At 38.6% G+C, this 15,469-nt stretch overlaps 3 protein-coding genes across 4 annotated transcripts in view; all 3 read left to right on the top strand.

Annotated features, from left to right (window-relative positions):
- brp (bruchpilot) overlaps nucleotides 1-8,585 on the top strand; it is a 47,221-nt gene extending 38,636 nt beyond the window's left edge. For both annotated transcript variants that reach the window (XM_011313623.1, XM_011313622.1), the window contains 12 exons: nucleotides 121-288; nucleotides 1,099-1,362; nucleotides 2,204-2,593; nucleotides 3,007-3,309; nucleotides 3,546-3,698; nucleotides 3,796-3,942; nucleotides 4,034-4,173; nucleotides 4,259-6,437; nucleotides 7,392-7,649; nucleotides 7,760-7,947; nucleotides 8,025-8,079; nucleotides 8,257-8,585. In XM_011313623.1, coding sequence (XP_011311925.1) covers nucleotides 121-288; nucleotides 1,099-1,362; nucleotides 2,204-2,593; nucleotides 3,007-3,309; nucleotides 3,546-3,698; nucleotides 3,796-3,942; nucleotides 4,034-4,173; nucleotides 4,259-6,437; nucleotides 7,392-7,649; nucleotides 7,760-7,947; nucleotides 8,025-8,079; nucleotides 8,257-8,292 — 4,281 coding nt within the window. In that variant the 3' untranslated portion in view covers nucleotides 8,293-8,585. The remainder of the gene's footprint in view (nucleotides 1-120; nucleotides 289-1,098; nucleotides 1,363-2,203; nucleotides 2,594-3,006; nucleotides 3,310-3,545; nucleotides 3,699-3,795; nucleotides 3,943-4,033; nucleotides 4,174-4,258; nucleotides 6,438-7,391; nucleotides 7,650-7,759; nucleotides 7,948-8,024; nucleotides 8,080-8,256) is intronic.
- A 146-nt stretch (nucleotides 8,586-8,731) lies between these two features.
- LOC105271847 (ELKS/Rab6-interacting/CAST family member 1-like) lies at nucleotides 8,732-15,093 on the top strand. The gene is made up of 6 exons (XM_011313633.1): nucleotides 8,732-8,737; nucleotides 8,876-10,057; nucleotides 10,386-10,546; nucleotides 10,623-10,770; nucleotides 10,840-11,051; nucleotides 11,129-15,093. Exons 1-6 carry the CDS (start codon nucleotides 8,732-8,734, stop codon nucleotides 11,175-11,177), a joined length of 1,758 nt encoding a protein of 585 aa, XP_011311935.1. The 3' UTR covers nucleotides 11,178-15,093.
- LOC105271846 (adenylate cyclase type 10-like) overlaps nucleotides 11,615-15,469 on the top strand; it is an 11,941-nt gene continuing 8,086 nt past the window's right edge. The window contains exons 1-2 of the mRNA XM_011313632.1: nucleotides 11,615-11,631; nucleotides 12,954-12,970. Of these exons, the coding sequence (XP_011311934.1) occupies nucleotides 11,615-11,631; nucleotides 12,954-12,970 (34 nt within the window). The remainder of the gene's footprint in view (nucleotides 11,632-12,953; nucleotides 12,971-15,469) is intronic.

The following is a 15,469-nucleotide window of genomic DNA, read 5'->3' as shown; positions in this document are numbered from 1 at the left end:
ATGAGAACTGTTAATAATGAAATATTTCTCGTGGAAAGTTTGCAGACTCGAAAATAAATAATTGATGCGAAAGTCTGTCTTTCTAAATTGGGAATTTATTTTCATCTGACATTTCATCAGGTCGAGGAGATGAGGCAGAGGTTGGAGGAGAAGAATCGCCTAATTGAGAAGAAAACTCAGGCCGTTCTGCAGGCACAGCAGGAGAGAAATCGTTTCAACACGGAACTCACTGAACTTAAAGATCACATGGATATTAAAGACCGGAAGATTAATGTCCTCCAGCGGAAGGTGAGTCTTAATATTCCTGAAGTCTGTTTTTTTTTCATGAAAATAATTTTATCACTGGGGATATCGACACGTCGCTTTCATAAGACTGTCATCAATTCTCACCATCATTTGAAATTTTGTTGAATTTATTGGAATGAAATTGTATGAATGAGGACGAGAGAAATATACATAGAAAGCGTATAGTTAGATTTAAGTATTCGTAGTTTGTAAAAGCGTAGTTTAGATTGAACACCACAGTATTTCCGTCAATACCCAAAACACGTTCAATAAGTTGCCTTTGTTCTCCAGTATTTTATATCCATTTATTTTGTACTGCGCACTGTATAGTTTTGTATTACTTTATCAATAAAATCTTTTGTTTATTTTGCCCTCGTAAATTTCATCCCATTCCTACGATCCCATTCTCTATCCCGGTATGTGTATTGATTTTTATTTCACCAACCACAAAACTACTTTTCCGAAACTCGATCTGATTGTGAGTTTCGTGATTTTTCGTTAACGCATTCAATTCGCGTTACACATTCACACAACACATATGCCTCAATGAAAAACACAGAACACAATGTATTGTAGCATTTGTGGTGCTATAGAAAAAAGTTAACTGTGGCTCGATAAAAATAAAAAACAAAAACGTATATCTGCTGGAAGTATCCGAGAAAGTAAGTAAACAGATCCCGCTAGATCCAGTCCTACCTTTCAGTAAAAAATCAATTCTCCTCTGCTTTTTGATAATTCTCTTAGTCAAAGTAATTCCAATGATGGATGATCGGTGCGTTCGATTAAGTGGAATATTATTGTTGAAAAATGCAGATTGAAAATCTTGAGGATCTGCTGAAGGAGAAAGACAACCAAGTGGATATGGCGCGTGCAAGGCTGACTGCCATGCAGGCACATCACTGCAGTAGTGAAGGCGCATTGAGCAGCTTGGAGGAAGCTATCGGGGACAAGGAAAAGCAGATGGCACAGCTCAGAGAGCAGCGGGATCGTGCTGAACAAGAAAAACAGGAGGAGAGAGAGCTCCATGAGAGGGAATTGGCGGAATACAAAATGAAAATTCACGCGCTGGAGTCTGAGGTACACTCCACACTTTATTTTGTACTAATTCCAACCAGTGGAAGGGTGACATTTGTTTCCACTCTAGCTCATACGCCACAGAAATTGTATGTATGCAGGCTATACGGTCTTCGAACAAAATGGAAATTCAACGTCAATTTTAAATGGAAGTGAACAATTTTTTTGCTGTTGGGTTGACTTTCTTTTTAATAAACTACAAGTATTCGCTGATTTTTTGTTATAATTTCACCGGAATTTCACCAGCTGGGGTGGAACTGATGGGAAATAATTGCCGACTTAAACTTTCAACGAGTAGGAGGTCATAAATAAATTAATCCTCGAAATTAAATTTATGAAGGTCATGTTTAAGTTCGCAAATTCATGTTAATGGTTTTTTTGTTGAATTAAAAGATTAACAGAAACTGCGCATAATTTCCGGAAAACTCCGGGAAGACTTGGAATTATAACTTTTCCCTTGATTTAATCATCGTTTTAGTTTTTCCAAAAAAAAAGAGGAAAATTGTCATATTTCGCCGCGTCTTTAATTTTACCGGTCGTTTGATTTAGTCCCGCGTCTAATTTCAACTCATGCTCTATTTCTCTAACAACAATTTATGATGCCGATGAAAGAGGTATCATTTCTTTAATTTATAATTTCATTAATTTCCTCTCTCGATATTTCAGAGAAATATCTGCAATTTTTTTCTAATTTCGCTGATGAAACTATTCAAATGCAATTTCACGCTTCCACTGATGACCAAGAAATGACAGGAATTATTTTAATTAAAAACCCAAACAATCTCTACCATTGGTTTTTCAGCTTTGAAAGATAATGAAAGACTGAGAATTTTGTTAATTCAAGGTGGAAAAACTCGGTGCACGATTGGAGCGTGCACAAGCAGAGAAGGATCGCCTGGAGGCAAAACTCGAGAGTTCACAGTCAGAATTAGGTAAAAGTAAAGCAGAATTGGACAAAGCAGCATCTGAGGTGGGTAGAAGTGGTGCCGACTGGGAAGCAGCCAAACAGCGGTTGACAAGACTGGAATTAGAAAATGAGAGGCTGAGACACGATGTTGAAAAGTCCCAAACAGGATTCGGCAGAAGTACGATAAATTCATCACAAGAGATGGATAGAATTCACGAACGTGCTGAAAAAGCAGCAACTGAGCTGAGAAGAGCTCAGGCTGAATTGCGCGTTACACAGGCAGATAACGAGAGAGCGAGGGCCGAGGCAACAGCCCTTCAAGAAAAGGTAGACTATTTTTTTCATTTTTTTTTCAATCTAGGAATTAACACATTATTTCGAAGACATTGTGACATTTATTTGGACACAATGAGTGAGAAAATAAAGATAATATTTTAATGAATACCACTGTAAAGTATTTCAATGGAAAAGAACATTTTTTTTTTATTTTGTTAATGGGTCAAGAGAATTTCATTAACCTGGCCTGTAGCTGCATGTCTCGAGTGTATTTATGATAGAATCGAGAATTCCCTTGGTGTAAAGAAAACCTGATATTTTTAAGTTTGAAGCATCACTCATGAATCAATCATCAGAGTCATATCTAACGGCCAAAACAAGCGACAGTGGGTCGATACCATTCAATGCCCTTTACCTCCTCTTTAATGTAAAGACAGATGCTTGATGATTCTATTGAACGATAGGTGGAAAAGAGTCAGGGTGAGGTATATCGGTTGAAGGCGAGATTGGAAAATGCTCAGACTGAACAAGAGAGCCTGCGTGATGAGTACGACAGAGCGCAGGCCACTGTCGCCAGGCTGCATTCTGAGAGGGACAAGGCAGTTGGTGAATTAGAAAAGGTGCAGGAGGAGTTGGAGCGTACGCAAGCAACACTTGGTAAGGCTCAACTCCAACAGGAGAGGCTTCAGAACATGTTGGATAAGGCCCAGAGCGAGGCTGACAAGCTTCAGGAGCGACTTGAGAAGTCACAGACTGAAGTCCGACGTGTGAGTACTTCTTCATCTCCAATCAATCATTTCAATCCTATCTTCCCTTTTCATCCTATTCCTTGAAACTAATCTTAACCGGTTTAATAAATGAAAATATCAATTCAAAGATTTTTTTTTAATTGAATTCATGCATCTGTTATGGCATATTTGGGAAATGTTTTCTATTTCGAATTTTGTTTTCACGGTTTTTTTTATTTAAATGACATTCTCCATTCAATTAATTGGTAACACAGATGCAAATGGAGAAGGAAAAGCAGAACTACGACTTTGATAACGTGCAGAGTCAATTGGACAAGGCCCTGGGGCAAGCTGCAAGGATGCAAAAAGAGAGAGAAGCAATTCAGCTCGAGGTTGACCGACTCACAGATAAATATGAGAAAGCGCAGGTACCGATCTACATTCTTTGACCTTCTTGCTCAATCCATTTTACGATTATGTTCATGGTAATGCGGTACTAATAGCACTCTGGGGCTTTTATAACAGGTAATTGTCTCAAGATTACAAAAGGACCGTGACAATCTCCAGGAAGAGGTCTCAAAGCTTCAGCGGGACAAGGATAACGCACTTTCTGAATTGGATCTCGTTAAAGACAGGTGGGAAAAGGCGCACAACTCTCATCAGAAGTTGACTGTGAGTTTTTTCATTATTTTTTACTAGAGTTCCCTTGGAAATTCCTCTATAAAACTCAACATTCCGAGCTCTAACTCTTTAATTAATCCAGCTGGAACGCGATGATGCCCTCACGGAGATTGAAATACTCAAGGAGAAGCTCGATAAATCCCAATATAGCCTAGGAAAGGCAATGGAGGAGCGAGAAACAACGAGTAAAGAATTCGAAAAGCTGTTGGGTAAATTTGATAGGTAAGGGATTCCCCGACACAAGTTACCAGAAAGTTAAATCAATGATCAAAACAATTGATGTATTCACTGAAATTCTATCCCTCAGAGCACAAAGCGAGTCGTATCGTCTACAGAACCGCATCGAAGTCCTAGAAGCGGAGAAAGACCGTTTGGAATTGGATACAGAGAAGAACCAACACTTGTCCATCAAGAGTCGCGAGGAAGCGCGAAAGGCGCAGGAAGAATTGGCACGTGTTCAAGAGATGTATGATCGTGCGGCACTGCAACTTAGTCGTGCCAAAGAGAGTGAAGAGAAATCCAAGGAAGACCTGGACCGTTTGAGCGTCGATCTGGAAATGTTGCGCGAGAGATACGAGAAGTCACAAATTGAATTGCGACGCTTGCAGAACGAACGTGAGAAGCTCGTTGCTGATAATGAGAGAATAAGCTTCGAGCTAGAGCGAGCGCATTCGCAATTGAACAAGGCCCAGGGAACGACGGAGAAGACTCAGGACGAACTCCAGCGAATGCAGATTGAGATTGAGAAGATGTACGAGAAGCACGATAGACAGCAGGCGGAGGTGCGCAAAGCGCAGGCAGAGGCTGAGAGATTGAGAACTGAAGCGGAGAGTGCGAGGGAGGAGTGCGAGAGGTATGCATCGAGATTTGGAAAGTATCAGGAGAGCCAGGAGCGTCAGAAGGAGGAGCACGAGCGTGCTAAACTCGATGTTGAGCGACTGCGGGACAGACTGGATAAGGCACTTGCTGAACTGGAGAGGGCGAGGAAAGCTGAGCAGGATGCATCGAGATTGCGTGCCGATCTCGAGCGTGCAGAGGGTGTTCGAGGTAAATACCAGTTCGAACAAGAGAAATGGCAGAGTGATAGTAGTAGGCTACAGCAGGATCTTGATAAAGTGAGGGAGAGGCTTGATATACGCGAGGCTGAGTTGAAGCGTACACAGTCGGCTAGCGCTGAGCTTGAGACTCAGCTGCACGAGAGCCAGCTGCAGCTTGAGAGAGCTAGAGATGAAGCTAGTAAGGCGAATGCCAATCAGGAGAAGATGAGATCTGAAATTGAGAGGGCGAAGATCGAGGCGGAGAAAATTCGTGATAGGCATGATAAACTCAAAGCCAAGGCTGATGCACTCGAGGGGGATAATGAGAAATTGAGAGTTGAAATAATTAGGCTAGAGAGGCTTATGCAGACCGAGGGTAAAACGAGGTCGGAGAGTGCGAGTATCGAGGTTGAAAGGCTGAGGGCGAGTTTGGATAAGGCTCTTGTTGCCAGGGATCAGGTGGAATTGGAGGCTGGTAGGCTTGCCAAGGAGCTCGAGAAGTCGCAGATGGTGTTGTCTAAGCATCAGGAGGCAGCTGAACAGGCCAAGAAGGAGTACGAGAGAGTTGTCAATGAATTAACCATTATACGGGAGGAGCGTGATACACTGAGACAGGAGATACGAAGAATTCAACAGCAGCAACAGGTTATTGGTAATGAGGAACTTGCCAAACTCCAGCATGACGTACAATTGGCGTTACGCGAGCGTGACAAATTGGCAGCTATTCTTGAGAATCGTGAGAAGCACTCGGAGAAGATTGAGAAATTACGGGAGAAACTTGAAGCTGAGAATAAACAGCTGCAGGTGGAGCGAGATCAATTGGTCATTCAGTTGGAGAAATCTCAGGATATGTTGATGAATTTCCAGCAGGAGTTGAATACGAGTGAGGCTGAGCTGGAGCGACAGAGAGAGGAGGTCAGACGATTGCAGCAAATTCAGCAACAGGGTACACCCGATCGAGCTGTTAAGGAGACCCTCGAGGCGCAACAGAGAGAAGTTCGTCGTCTTACACAGCAAGTTCAGAATCTCACTCAGGAGCAGAGCAAGGAGCGACAGCGTGCAGAGCAAGCGGAGAAACGAATTCAAGAGCTCCAGATGCAACTGGCAAGTGCTGGTGCATCAGCGACAAATGAGGGGCAGATTGAGCAGTGGCGTAAGCTCGTTGAAACGGAAAAACAACGAGCGGATGGTGCGGAGAGAAATGCCAACGAGCTGCAGAAGAGAATTCAAACGTCTGAGCGACAGATACACGCTCAGCAGCAGCAAATTCAGCAGATGCAGGTGATGCTGCAGCAGGGACAGCAGCAGCAGAATGGCGGTGGTCAGGAGACGGTTAAACTGCGAAAGGACCTCGAGCGCGCTAGAGAGGAGATCAAGCAGGCAACTGTTGAGCGCGAACGCTTCCAAGCTCAGCTAGAGATGCTGGTGCAGGAGCTCGAGAAAAATCAGGTTAGACCTGATCAGGGAATGACCTGGTCTGAGGAATACGCCCGTTGTATGGTAGCAGCGCAATTCAGTCTCTCATATCCAATCACCTGCAAAATTAATGATCAACATGTTTATTTACACATGCAATATATTTTTATATATTGATTCACCATCTCGGTTGCACACGTGCCTGCACATTTTTCGTCTTGTGTTATCATCTGTCTGTCGTACACGAATGTGTTGTATTATAATGATGTTCATCGTTCACACCACGTCGAAGCTTCTTCATCATCATCGTCAACGTCATTTGTCGGCTTACCGGCCAGCACGCAATTTGTTTTTCACATCCTCTTCACACGTCCACTTGACAATCCCTCCTTATTTATCATCCAATGGGCCCTTCATGCCTCGTAATTGGAGGATTGGGCCTCCCATTATCGTCGAATCGCACTCGGACAGTGGGAGTAAAGAGCTCACGGTTCTCACGAATTTTCCAAGGGGAACGTGTGTCAATTATTTATTCAAGCTCTTTAGTCTTCACTGGGAATGTAGCTTAAGTAGTAGTGAATTTTGTTACTATTATCGATCAATATTCATCGTTTATATTGTTAGAGTTTCACTCTGATAATTGTTTTTACGTTTATTGCCTCATGCAATTTTTTACTGTATATATTCAGATTTTTATTATATACTGTGTGAGTGTGTCTGTGTCATCACGCGAATTGTATTTTTATGGTATTGTGATTTATAATTGCCATGCGATTTTACTGCTATTATTTTATTTTTACTGTTATGATTACACATTCATATTTACTGATGTTCACTATCGCCAAATCGTTCCATTCAATTTCATTATTTCTTTATTTCACTTCAATATATTGCGGAACGAATTATGAGGCTTGCTATAATGCCGTTATTGTAGTACAATGTCGTTTTATATTTTTAAATATTTTAAATGATTAATGTGAATGGCAGGTCGATCTCCACGAGGCGAACAAGAAACTCCAAGCTGGCGCAGCGAAAGCTGGCGTCGACACTAGTCAGGAGAGAAAGCAGTTGGATGATCAAAGACGTCAGTTGGAGGAGCAGAAGAGACAGACTGAGGAGCGAGCTAAGAATGCCGAGGGTAGATTTAGAGCTGCTGAAGAGAAGGAGAGGATGCTCCAGAATCTCGATCAAGATCTCAAGAAGCGAAAAGCGAAAATGGATCAATTGGAGCAACAGCTCCAAAAGGTGAAAATACAAAATGCTAAGAAGATGAAATTGAAACGAAAACCATTTGATTTCATTTTACATACTCAACTCTATGGATTTTAAGGATTTCATTTTTATTTCCATTGCAGAGTGGTGGGTCGCCGGACAAAAGACTGGCAGATATGCAGAAATCCCTGGAGATAGCTGAACAACAATTGGAAAAAGCTAAGGAAGATGCTGGACGAAGCGCTGCCGAGACAGAAAGACTACTTCAACTTGTGCAAATGACACAAGAAGAGCAGAACTCGAAGGAAAAACAAATCCGAGACCTGCAGGAGTAAGTTTTCTTATCTCAAATAATTACGGAGTCTCCTTAACTCGATTCGAGGGACTAATTACATTTTTGTACTGCAGAGCACTGAAAGCCGCACAAGCCAAGTTGAAACAAACAGCTGCACAGCAACAAGAGGTTCGTCTTCTTTTTATCTTTCCACCAGATCCATTACTAAAAAATTTAATTAACTAACGAATTTTTCTCTTCTTTCCATGCTTACCTCGGATTCATTCTGTTATTTTCCTAACGCTTAATTATTTTAATCATTGCATTTGCCTTCTGCATGACTTCCGGTTTGAAATCGTAATGTAGGCGGGACCCGCCGGATTCTTGAAAAGCTTCTTCTAAGGTCGTTTTTCGTTGGAGACGCCTCCTCCATTCTTTTTAGTACAATTTGCCAGTTAAGAGTGATTAAAAATTAAATAATCGTATGAACTCGTGTAAAAGAGCACCTCGACGAAAATATTAAACAAATCCATGGATAATTACAGCTGTGAGTTGTCGAATTGACGGTGAACATTTCATTGAGATGATTATTAATTTTTCGTCAGATGCTACGACCATTGTTAACGTATTAATAAAAAGAAATAAAAATTAGTGATGATAATTGAACAATTAATATTACGATTAATGATAAACAACTGGAGTATTGAATTATTGAATGAATACGTTAACGAATATACATTTAAAAACTTAAACAATTAAAGTAAAACCACAAAAATGAGATTAAACTGACAAACAAATCAACGGCAACAATAAAATTTAATATAGTCGTGAATATTAATTTATGGACGTAATATTGATCGCGGATGTATGTGTAATGGTTATAAAAAATGATATGCACTTATATAAATAGTTATAAATAAAGAGAAGAGGTTGAAAAGATAATTACGAATGGAAGATGAATAACAGTGGCAATTAAAAATGGTAGGCGCGATCATTCAGAGACACTTCGTCGTTATATAGTGCGAATAACCCGAATGCTTCCCATTTTGTGTTTCTCACTATTTATTTTCACTGTATTGTTATTTTATTTGAAAACTTGTGTGTCACGTGCGCTTGCAAACATCACAATACGCAGCAAGAATATCCATCATGTCGGGAGAGTACAAATGGAGATGCCGAGGATATCAGGACCAACAGAATTGGTCAGCTGGAAGCCCAAGTTTTGTCTCTTGAGAACTTCTGGAGAGATCACTCAGACAATGAAGGAATTACCGATCTCCGTAATATTATTCAAATGAAATCGGAAAAAATAGAGAGCCTGGAGGACACAATCGCAGAGTTCGAGGATTTTTTGAAAGAGAATCCGGATGTCAAGGAGCTGCGCGATCTCAAGGCTCGGGTGACAGTGGGTGACAGGAGAATTCGAGAGCTGGAAAATTGGATTGAACGTAACACCGATGTGAGAATAGAAAAAACAAGGATTATTGAATTGGAAGAGATGGTGACGCATCTTGAGGAATACGTTAAGAGCCACAACGTTGATGCCCTCAAACAGCAGCTTCAGGATCGCGAGGAGAGGATTGATCAATTATCGAGGAAAATTGAGAGCTTGGAGAAAGACCTTCTGAGACGAGAATCTCTTCAAATACCGGATAATCGGGAATCATTCATTGAAAATGATGATATCCAACGCACGTTAGGAGAGAAGGAGATGAAAATAAAAGAGATGGAGCACGCGATATCCGAAAAGGACAATCGACTCCAGGCATGTGAGCAGGAAGTCATTGAGTGGCAGGATAAAGTAGCAAAGATGACGGAAGAGATGAAGAGTATGAGGGAGGAGTTGAGGGAATATGAAGCTGAAGATATTGGGGTTCTCAAGGAAGAGATTAGAGTTCGTGATGAGAGGGTTCAACAGCTTGAGGATGAGATCGATTCATTAGAAAGAGCGTTTGGCGAGAGAATTGACCTGGAACAGATCGAAGAGCTGTTGGGGGTGATAAAGGAGAAGGAGGAAAAAGAGAATCGATTGGAGAATGATTTGAAAAATGCCAAGCAGAGGAATGATGAGTTGAAGGAGGCGTTGAAGGGAAGCGTTAAAATTACAAGTGACAGTGAAAGGAGAATTAAGATGACCGAAAGGGCCAGGAAAAATGCTTTCGAACGGGTGAGTTTTAATTCTCAATTAAATCATTAGAAATCTCTAAAGACATATCCTCTACCAAATCCTTCAAAAATAATTGAGGCCAACAATGTTTCGCCAGGATAATACAATTTATATCATAATCCTTTAATTTTGTAATATTCTTAAAAATAATATAATGATATCGTAATATATTGGCTTGTAACATTTTTGGGGCTAATATTATTATTGAATAAAATTTAGAGCGATCACCTGTTCATTTGGCAACTGAAATTATTGATTTGATGTTAATCCCGAATTCAATGAATAAATAACAAAAAATATTCAACTCCATCTTCTGACAATTTATCAGGTTGAAAAATTAGAGCAGAGAATTGCATCAATGCAATCGGCCTCGGCACTCAAGTGCCACACTTGTAGGCCCTTACTGTCCAGGCTCTCCAAGTTGGAGAAGAAGCTCGAGCGTTTAACGGACGAACGTATAGTGCAACTCAAAGACCTCCATCACTTGAAGTAGGCACTTTAATTAGCATTCAATTTTCCCGTTGATAGTTTTTTAATGCAATTCACTATCGATTTCTATTTTTAGACGTGAAGCACTCAAAGCTGCATTATCAGAGAAGGATGCACATCTGGCGTTATTGGAACTATCGGGAATAAAGAATGCAGCACAAGCTGATCAAGCGGAGAGGCTGAAAATGGATAAGGAGAGATTGATGGAGAGGCTCAAGCAAGAGGTTTTGTCATTTTAATAAAAGTTTGTCAACCGAGTCACTGAAATTTTAATGATTTTGTTTTTTCGTCAGGATAAACGATGCATGGAGCTATCACAGGTTGACGATGAGTCGACTTCTAGTGACGATTCAGGCGAATCAACTCCACTCCTCAGGAGAATTCTAGAGCCAACACTTGCAAAAGAGGACCTTGATTGTATTCGAGTGCTGGAAGGAGATAACCATGAGAGCACTTCTGTGTCTTCCAGACCACTCAGTACTAATGGCCATGGCAACGGAGACGGGTAAATGCAATCCCCACAAACATCAGACTTCAACGATCTTCTAGCATCTCGAATAAACATTTTCATTTCCCAGAAAGTCGACTCAGCAAAGAATCCGGTGAACATCTGGAGATAACGGTCAGATAAGTACTCAAACATTTGGAATACTCTCGAGAGGGATCTGCGAGTGATGACATTCCGGAGATATTTTGTTTTTCGCGCGAGTTTTACGTCGAATCGCCAATTATGAATAAATTTTAAATATTTTCTTCTATGTGAATGCTTCATATGACGATGGGTTGTAATGGATTGAAATGAAGTTGTGTCTGTCAATGACGTCGGGCCACATAAATTTGTCAATTCTTTTGGGTTTACTTAATGTATTAAATGGATATATCACTTGCAATCTGCGAGATATCAATCAATTATTTGAAATATACCCCAGGATCACTACAATCTAAGCCTAATCAACAATTTTCGATGTTGGGGATCATGTCTCCTGTTGAATTATATCGATCGAACGAATTTTTAAGACGAACCACAAAAAGACAGGATAAATTAATAAAAATGAGTAATTGGATTAGATGAGATTTGTAGAAAGGTGAGAAATAATGAAGAGATTGTTGGGACAAATTAATTTTATTTGGATTTCTCGTCACGGGTCCAAAGGTCGTCGTTGTACATGGATAAGAATAAACAGCAGTGTTTTAGGGTAGTCTAGGTGGGGATCGAGGATTGATGAGATTAAAGGGTTCAAGAGGTGTCAGAGATTTATGATAGGATTATTAAATTCTAATGTAATATTGCAATATTTCTGTAATAATGGGATAATGGTAATGACGAATGGTTTTTTTTTGGGGGGAGAGGAGAAAACTCTAATCTGCTAATTCGGAGATTTATGGACAAAGGTGCTGAATCGTTTATCATGTTGACAATAATGACCGTTCGTATGCATCTGTCGTCGTCAGTGCACTCTCGGGTAATTAGGGATCCCTCTCTAATCGTTGATATTCGTCGCGTTGTTTTTTAATGACAAGCCAGACGGAATTTAATTCTTTAGATGATGTTTGTAGGTGGAGTTTTGAGTTTCTGGTAGTAATGAGATTGTTTATTTTAAAATGTCAGCTGTAGGAATGAATTTGTTGTAATGGTTAGACGGTCCATGGGTGAAATATATTCATTTAGATGAGGATCTAGGACTAGATCGATAGTTGAAATGCTTAGAGTGTTATTATGTGGAATGGCCATTTACCCGAGGCACTAATATGCAAATTTTTGTAAATAATTTATTTGAAACTTTGAATCATTTTGAGAATCTTATGATTAGAATGACCTTGTATGAATATTTCACGTTTGAGTCGTCCCCGGTAAATATTTAATGAGAGAATTATAAACAAATTGATGATATATTATAATTGTCCATTCAGTGTGAACGAAATCATGGCTTGTCTATCCAGTAAATTGTTAGAGTCAAAGATTTATCGAGATAAATAATAAAATGAACATTTCCGTCGGTGAATTTTCAATTATAAACCAACAAATAGGTAAAAATAAAACGAAAGTTGATTCGAGTTATGGAGGATGCGTGGGCGGTGGGTAAAATTGATAACTTGCAAGTGGAAATAAAGAGACAATTTATTCGGGGATTATAAAAATAGTAGTTATGCAAGTTAGCTATTGTATGTGAATTAACAGATTAAAAATTATAGCTGTGAAGAATCCGTGGAGAATTAATAACGCGACAACAGGGTTGTTCGCCGGGCAATTTTATTTATTTAAATACGTGCCACCGTCATATCAAGCCTATATCATCGTGTTATGTCATAGCTAACAAATTACATTAAAGTAATTAATTAAACGATTAAATATAAAGCGTTAAAAGGAACACATTGTTAACGACGAATGATTTTTCAATGAATGCAGAGGAAATTCCTTCGTACGTTCGGGGATTTAATAGAAATGGGTTATAAAGAAAAATAAAAACAAAGTGACGAATTGAATTTTCTTGTTGACACATACAAATACTATAAATTGCTGTATTCATTATTATTATTGTCGGAGGATAATTCAGAGTTTCAGTGCACCGTGTTATAGATGATGAGCTATTATTCCTAGTATAGGGATAATCGATGAAAATTGTATTACATGAAGATGAATAATTATTAGTATTTAAAAAAATGAGATTAATGAAACAAAATGTAACGAGTAATTTTCCCTATATGAATGTGCGTTATAAATTAAGTAAAATTCAAATGAAAAATAAATAATGAATATAAATAATTGGCTGATTACTTCGATTGAATACAAAGACACTCTTCTCGTTATTGAAACATATAATTAATTCGTTAAAAGCGGTGGCTATTCGTGTTGATGAGAAATATTGAATAATTCAATAATTCACCCACCGCATTGTGTATAACGATTCCCCCGAGATAAATGGGGAGCTGTAACGATTATTTTTCGACTCGACTGTTTAGTATTTAACGAATGTTTTTATGTGAATAATAATTAACAAATGGGACAAAATGAAGAATATGATTAACAATTGAAATGTGGGCGTGCAAAAGTAGTTTGCAGTCTATTCGCACTTTTTATGGCTTTGGACTTGGATCCTAAACGTTTTTTTATTCTCCAGAGAAAAAACAGATTAATAATGCAAGAGAGAGAGAGAGAGCGAGTGCAAGTGTGAGAGGGAAATGAAAAATTGAAGAGAGAGAAAGAGAGAGAAATAAAGCAAAAACAAATTAATGAGAGAGATTAAAAAAATGCAAAAACCAAATACCAAACAATTTCTACGTGTTATCGCTACATCAATATTTTTAAGCAAGGAGGTAATAATTCAAATTCGCGTGAACATATTTATTTATAAGTTGTCAAATGTGAAGACATTATTTAATTGATCAATGAACAAATTGTATCGTCAGAGTTTAAATTCAAGGTAAAAAAAAAATGATAAATGGTCCATAAATGGCACTCGCGTGTACATATTTATTAACATTAATGGAACGATATGAGGATTGTGGAATGATAAATGATGATTATTATAATTAAACCAAAGTATTCGCCTATGGAGTCAGCACGCCTCCTCACATTCACGAGTGAATTAGGGAAATCCCCCGCAGGGGTTTAATATAATTCAAACAATTAACTAAATGATGTCAATGGTGAAAAACAAGTTGTAGTTAAAATCTATAGAACAACGTGAATTGAATTGGTGGGCAGTGAGGGGAGAAATATAGAGGATGAGGAGATTAGTTATGTAAGTTTAAACTCATAAGTTCTAGCGGTTAAGGCTAAAGATATAAAAAAAAACAAATGAAAATTATCAAAGTACATTGTTGCAACTGCCATGCTGTGTGCCATTATACTGCGTCACTTTCGTCATTTAAATGAGGTATGAAGGAAGAGTATTGATTAAAAAATGCTGAGAGATTGGGAATAATAACCAGACAATGTAGATGGGAAAAAAAATTGTCGATTTCTATGAGCGCTGTGTAAAAAAGCTCGAGTAGATGAGTATTGTGAGGGTTTACGAGTGGATATTAAAGTTGTATTTCCCGGTGCACATCTCGATAATCTCGGTTTACTTCTCTCGTCCTACCCATGCTTTTCATACTCAAACAAAAACTTTTAAAAAAAAAACAAAAACAACGTCGTATTCTCTGCTTTTCTTAATCGCATCAAGACATATACGCAAATTTTGAGAGGAAATCAAGTACACCAGGAGTCACCTTGAATTTCTCGAAATTATGTCGGATAAATTGGGGATCGGGCGCGGTATTATCAATTTGGGACACCTGATAAGACCACTGGAAGTGTTGGTTATCGTTTTACGGGGAAATTTTAGGCGAGAATTTAATGGACAATTTTTTTCACGAGAGGAAATATTTATTAGTTAAATATTGGCATAGCTGATTCATGTAAAAATTGGTAGTCGATTTTTATAGTTAAATCATTCTATCGCGATATTTTATATCGAATTTTTGAGTGTTCACTCTATTTTTATTTTGTTCATATCAGAAAAATGAAATGGAAAATTCAGAATATTGGAGGAGTCGATTTCCATTAAATTTTTTATAGAATCCGATGAAATTGTTTAAAACCTTCGCTAGGTTTTTTAATTCAATTTTTTACACGTACTCGCGGGATATTTTCTGTGAAAAATTACGAGAATTCAGAATCGAGAATTGAGATTATAAAAAAATCCTTTTTTTCTACACTGCCGAAATAATTAAACAATTAACGCCTGTGTTTTAGTAGTCTTAATGTCCTACTTTGAAATACTGCGCCTGATCATGATTTTGTCTCGTCTATATCAAATAAAAAATGCTATCCAACTCTGATACCAGAATGATTAATAAAATTCATTGAAAAATCGATAATGCATGTTGTAAAAAAACATCAGTATCGCCTTTCGAGGGATAAAAAATATATCTATC

The sequence above is a fragment of the Fopius arisanus genome, unplaced genomic scaffold (genome assembly GCF_000806365.1).
Source record: "Fopius arisanus strain USDA-PBARC FA_bdor unplaced genomic scaffold, ASM80636v1 scaffold00126, whole genome shotgun sequence".
In the NCBI taxonomy this organism is placed as follows: domain Eukaryota; kingdom Metazoa; phylum Arthropoda; class Insecta; order Hymenoptera; family Braconidae; genus Fopius; species Fopius arisanus.
Note: the sequence above shows the minus strand (reverse complement) of the source record. Positions and strands in the feature narration are given on the sequence as shown.